General features: G+C 42.0%; 1 protein-coding gene across 1 annotated transcript in view; it reads left to right on the top strand.

Moving 5' to 3' along the window:
• The first annotated feature begins 347 nt into the window (after window positions 1-347).
• The window catches only part of CARPB (Carbonic anhydrase-related protein B), a 206,795-nt gene continuing 201,142 nt past the window's right edge, over window positions 348-6,000 (top strand). The window contains exon 1 of the mRNA XM_037420470.2: window positions 348-816. Within this exon, the coding sequence (XP_037276367.1) occupies window positions 756-816 (61 nt within the window). The 5' untranslated portion in view covers window positions 348-755. The remainder of the gene's footprint in view (window positions 817-6,000) is intronic.

Below are 6,000 nucleotides of genomic sequence, written 5' to 3'. Positions count from 1 at the left end.
AGGCAAAAAAAAAGGAGTACCTTTCCGCTTCCGTCGGAATTATCTCCGCCCTTTCTCACTCACTCACCTTCTGGAAGGGGAGTTTTTGGGAGCCGCCTGCATTCTTTCCACCTTCTCTCTCCAGGGCGGTGCTCCCTTCTTTCCCCTCCATCTTCCCGCCTTTTCTTCCGGACTTCGTATTTGAAGGAGCCCGGGGGTCCCGCGCGGGACAGTACCACCGCAGGCGCCGGCGCGTCGCCGTCGAACGACGTGGAAGAGATAGGGCGCGTCTCACCTGAACGCACGTCAGCGCCAAGCTTCCGCGCGCGCCGCGAGACGCTTTGCCGGCGCGCCCCCATCTCGGGTTCGCTAAACTTGGAAAAAAGTTGTTGCTCGTCGAGAGTGCAGGGACCGCCGATACACTGACAGTCGGTGCGCGCGCTTCGCTCAAAACGGGCCGGACCAGGTTTGAGCCCATGGAGTGATGTAGGCGTTTCCACGAGCTCCTGCTCAGGGGCAGAAATGTCTTGTCGTATTGGTGGCACCGGAGATTGGCGCCGTTGTGTCAGTGGTGTCTAGCACAGGATGGTTCCGAAATGTGGCGTCGGTTTATGGTGGCAGGGTCCCACGGAGCCTAAAATAGAAAGAAAGTAATCAAGAGAGAAGAAAGCACCGAAAGAACCGGAAGTGACGACGCTTATTGCGTGTGCATCGAGAGGAGGACCTTGCCCATTGCCTCCCCAGGTCTTTGCGGCACCGACACCGCCTCCTGATAGATGAAGGCCAGCTTGGAACTTGTGCACTTCGCACTCGGCCTGTGCTTCTTTTGTTTCACAAGTGAGTGCCAAACCTGTTATCTTATTTCGTCGGAGTACTACATTTAATCAAAACAAATCTACAATGCAATGGGCACGTTGCGTAGATCCCCACAAAACTAGAAATATTAGCTTAAAAAAAGCCGTGTTTTAATAAATATAAAGAGGACAATTAGTTTGTCTGAAAAAAAGAAGGTAGTAAAAAGATAACAATAAATAGTCTTCTCTGGAAGCTCGCTGTCATACTACTACTTGCAATTATCTAAAACCTCGAATCGCTGAACGCAGGTGTTTTGAAACTTAATGTACTAAAGCGATCATCCTACGCGTCACACCAACATAACAGCTGTATCTGCAGTGAACCACACAATATGCCGAATAACCTAGAAGGTAAAGAAGGTTTGCTTGCATCCTGTTGTGGGCAGTAATGCACAAATTACATTCAAGCTAACCTTAGATGTCACGACTACAGCTATGAACAATAAATTGAACGACGGGAAGCACGTACTCTAAAGAAGGAAGGTGCTCTTATTTGCGTCACAAATTAAGATGTAAACAGAGAAAATAATTATTGAATCGGTGGTTGTTACAGATCTGGGCCTTGTACAAGAATAAAAGCCGCCCACCTCGGGCCATCCTTCAGTGAAACAATCGCGTTTTTCGCTTAGCCGTGCCGCGAGCACCGTCATTTGTCAGCTTAAGCCACAGAAGCTATAGAAGTCTTCTTTGTCTTCTTAAGGCATGAAGGTTTGCATTTTGTTTTTGTCTTCTTAACGCTAAGGCGCTGAACAATATCTTTTCTCGGAAGTTCAAGATCCCGAAAATGTCCTTTCGTAAAAACAGATTTAGCGTGCTTTTGTAAAGCTGGCTTTTCTGTAGTAAGGCTCGACAGAAGGCGAAGTTAACTTTAACAAAGAGTGGACGATGGGAAATTTTATGTGCCACAAAATTTTGACCAACTTGCGTCAATAAAGTGCTCTATAACAAGAGATAATGTGTAACAATGTGTAAAAAGCTGTGTTTGTTGCTATGAAGAAAAGAGAACACAAAGAGAGAAAAATATTTTGATAAGACCTTCCGTAGTGGTAAAAAATAATATGAAATTGAACGCAGAATCAGATATACTGAAAAGGCAGTGCCTGAGAGTTCAATGCACTAAATAGATAGTGTTCAACAAACATAAGCCATGATTATCCAAATGATTCCTCAGATATTTATCGACTAGTAATAAAAAGAACAGAATGTGATCATCAAAAGGAAAACAGACAAAACAAATAAACGACAACCCAATTATAAACTGGGAGTCAGTGAGCTGTAGGGTTCTGTAAAACATAAAAAAGTCGAGTGTGACTACTCAAGAATTACTTCGAAAACAGTTTGCAAATCTTCGCTAAGATAGTGTGATATAAATAAACCACGAATCAGAGTTGAGCATACTTCAAATTTCGAAAAGGCTTAGGCCTGTTTTGTTGCATTGATGGTTGAATGCAATATATTTCCTAGGAGATTAATTGTTAAGCTAGCATTTCCACGGGTAAGCTCACCTTAAAGATTAACTTTTGCTGTTCTAGATGTCAATAAAAATACTAAACTTTGACATTTTGAATTTAGATGAAGCCTTGTATTGTTTACGACAGAAGGCATGAATGTTTCTCGTTAAGTTTAAGATTAAAGTGTAATTTAAGATTACACTAGGTTTAACGGGTATCCATGACTGTGTTTATAAAATCAACGTTATAATTCACATAGAAGCCACCTCTGGAAAAGCGTGCAAGGGTTTGCGATAGTCTCATAAGTATCATAGAAATGTCCACTTGTGTTTGTATAAGCGGGAAAGCTGCGTTGCATTTCGGGTAAGCATTGTCACGAAACACTAAGTTTTTTTTGTTAACACTTGCAATCATAACTTGTTTTTCAAGACACTACGGATATTTCGGCTCTGTGTCCCTATACAAATATGTTTACCCTACTGAATGGTATCACTCTCTTCGAGCTTTTAGATTATGAAAGCATTGTGTTGGCAAAACAATCGCAACAGAAAGTGTAACAATAATATTTAACTCGCCACTGAAGTCATGCAAACAAAGGCATGAGCATTTCACATTGGTTTTTGATATACTTGATCAAGTGATACCGGGTGGTATATGTAGTGCTTTAACGGAGAAAGCTAGCATCACGCATAATACGCTTCAAAAGCCACTATCCCGTATGTTTCTATCCATAAAAAACAATCACCTAAGTATATATTACCGATAAGTCTACTTTCAAAAGAATATCTTGATATCAAGGTATCGTATCCTATTTTAAGAAATAAAGCTAAACTCGAAAAAGTGTCTCACAAGCGATTTCATAATGAGGCCGAACCTGTCGCTTTTATAAAGAAATGATCAAACAGTGAAAAGCTAGTGAAAACGTCATTTTGTCTTTCTCTCTGAAGCAAGATATATGAGAAGTCAGGGTTAGAAAAAAGGTAGCCACAATGACACACATGAACTTAGATAGAAACAGCACGAGCAGCTTCGTACTGTCTCCTTCTCTGTCACGTGCGTTTTTCCTCCTGACTTCCGTTTCCTAATCATGGATCACCAATTGGTCTACAGGCACACTTTTTGAAAACCAGAAACTGTGGATTATTAGTTCAATTGAGACCGAGCACCAAGTTTCTACTGCAATGAGCACCAGCTGTCAAATGCTGTATAGCTGTCAAAGCTGTCAAATGAACTGATGAACCGTTGGGGAATTTGATATTATCAAAATATTTAGTCGTGTGGCTTGCGACGCCTCTGATGGCTGTAGAGGGATTCTGGATGTGACTTTACCGTACCGAGTAGACAGATCATGGACACTGAACATTCAGCAACTAAACATTTATCGTTCAAAAAAAAAAAAAACCTGAGAGCAAAAAGCGTATTTTGTCAACAATGTCTCAAAACGAATTCCTGCTGCGCATGGTAAGCCCCATTTCCTAAAGTACAAATGCAAGGGCATGTACTTAAGCAAAAATATTCGCGTCACCATGCAATGTCGGCCAATTCACATACCTCTATGTTTACTTTTATGCCACCACCGTTTTGCCGACGTAAACAAACTGGTTTAGTCGAGCTGATGGGTTAGCCAAAAAAAAAAAAAAAATGTGCTACGCGTACTTTGTACAACGACAAAGTACACCTGAACCTAGCAATATAAAGCTTAGCATGAAAAACAACAACAAGCTTTTACTCTCGGATTTGATTCGCGATCATCGCGGCCACATTAGTGCTGCAGAGAAAAGCTAAGTGCAAGAAAACCCATGCACTCAGATTAAATTGCTCGTTAAAAAACCACAAATAGTGCTAATTTAACTAAAGGTGCCAACTATGGCTTGCCTTTGGGATGAAAAGAACTAGCATTGAGAGAACTTGCGTAAGCATATCTAATCCTTAATTGCCGCCTTATTCTTTTCGTAAGTGTGGTACACTACGGGAAAACAGGACATGCTGTGCGCCAGTCACTTCATGTGAGTATAGATGTCACGGCCAACCAGAAACCACTGTTCTGCTGTGAAAACTTCCAGTTTTGGCACGAACGCGGCAGCCAGTGTATCAACTTCGGTTTTGCTTGCTTAATAACCTCGTTCTCCGTTCTCCTCAAGTCTGGATGACATGATTATTCAGGAGGATAGTCCTTGTGCATGTAGAGAAGGAAGACACCATCGGTGCGGCAGCGTATTGACGAAAGCGCACAATATAAATTATTCGAGGCACCGCCATCATCATCGACGGAGGGTGGGAGCAGACAGGGGTTAACCTTATCTTCCCCTCACCTCGTCCGAATGAAAGTGCCGTATTTTAAATAAAGCTTCTTCATTCGCTGTCATCAAAACTTTGATTTAATAACGTGACATTCATATAACGAAGACAAATTAACATCCACCCATTTCGAGCACGAAGCCGCAGAGATTTCCGTATGAATTAATTCGAAGGAAAGCTACTTTGTTGCTGAAAACTTCATTTTGGTTTGGCACCGAACCCGGGACTAATGAATTTTCAGGGTGGTCGCTCTAACAATAGAGCTCACCCGGATTTATGAACCAGGGCGAAATATTCAGACACTAAGTGCTTTTTTTTTTGAAAAAATACGTGTATTTTTTCTTATTTTTATGCATCGAGTGCGAAGAATAAAAATAGAAAATTTACGGCGAGAACATATTCGTAGTCAGAGAAAGATCACGGGCGGCGTAACGTGAAAAAGAGGTGTGAACCTCTCACAAGCCACCGTCTCATGTGAAAAAAAAAACAAAAAAAACGTACATATGAGAGAACGTCTACGTGTGTATTCAGACAATTTAGCATCAAAATTACCGTATTTTCTCGATTACAACACGACTATGATTGTTACGTGAAAGTAAAACCTCTTATTGTGTCTCAGAAGAAAGAAATCACTGAAGATTACGATAGTTTGTAATCAGAATTCTGAGCGGAGCTTCGCGTTGGGGCAAGGCCAACTCTGAAGTTTTGGCTCTCCGCGATGTATTCATCATAATCAGCCTGACTACGTCCACTGCAGGACAAAGACATCTCCCATGTTCCACCAGTAAACTCGGTCCTGTGCTTGCTGCTGTCAATTTATACCCGCAAGCTTCTTAATCTCATCTGCCCACCCAACCTTCTGTCTCCTCCTAACCCACTTGCCTTCTCTGGGAATCCAATTAGTTGCCCTTAATGACCAGCGGTTATCCTGTCTACGTGCTACATGCGCGGCCCATGTCATTTTCTTCCTCTTGATTCCAACTATGATATCCTTAACCCCGGTTTGTTCCTTGATCCACTCTGCTCTCTTCTTGTCTCTTATGGTTACACCTACCATTTTCCTTAGCATTGCTCGCTGCGTCGTCCTCAATATAAGCTGAAACCTCTTTGTAAATCTCCAGGTTTCTGCTCTGTAGCTAAGTACCGGCAAGATGCAGATGTTATATACCTTCTTCTTGAGGGATAGTGGCAATCTACCTGTCATAATTCGAGAGAGCTTGCCAAATGTGTTCCGCCCCATTCTTATTATTTTAGTTACTTCAGTCTCGTGGTTCGGCTCCACGGTTATTACCTGCCCTAAGTAGACACAGTTTTCTACAACTTCAAGTGCACTATTCCGAGGTTGTTGTACATTACTTTCGTTTTCTGAAGATTAATTTTAAGAGTTATTGTTTTGCTCTCGCTGTCTAACTCCGTAA

This window comes from Rhipicephalus microplus, chromosome 2, assembly GCF_043290135.1.
Source record: "Rhipicephalus microplus isolate Deutch F79 chromosome 2, USDA_Rmic, whole genome shotgun sequence".
Classification (NCBI taxonomy): Eukaryota; Metazoa; Arthropoda; class Arachnida; order Ixodida; family Ixodidae; genus Rhipicephalus; species Rhipicephalus microplus.
Note: the sequence above shows the minus strand (reverse complement) of the source record. Positions and strands in the feature narration are given on the sequence as shown.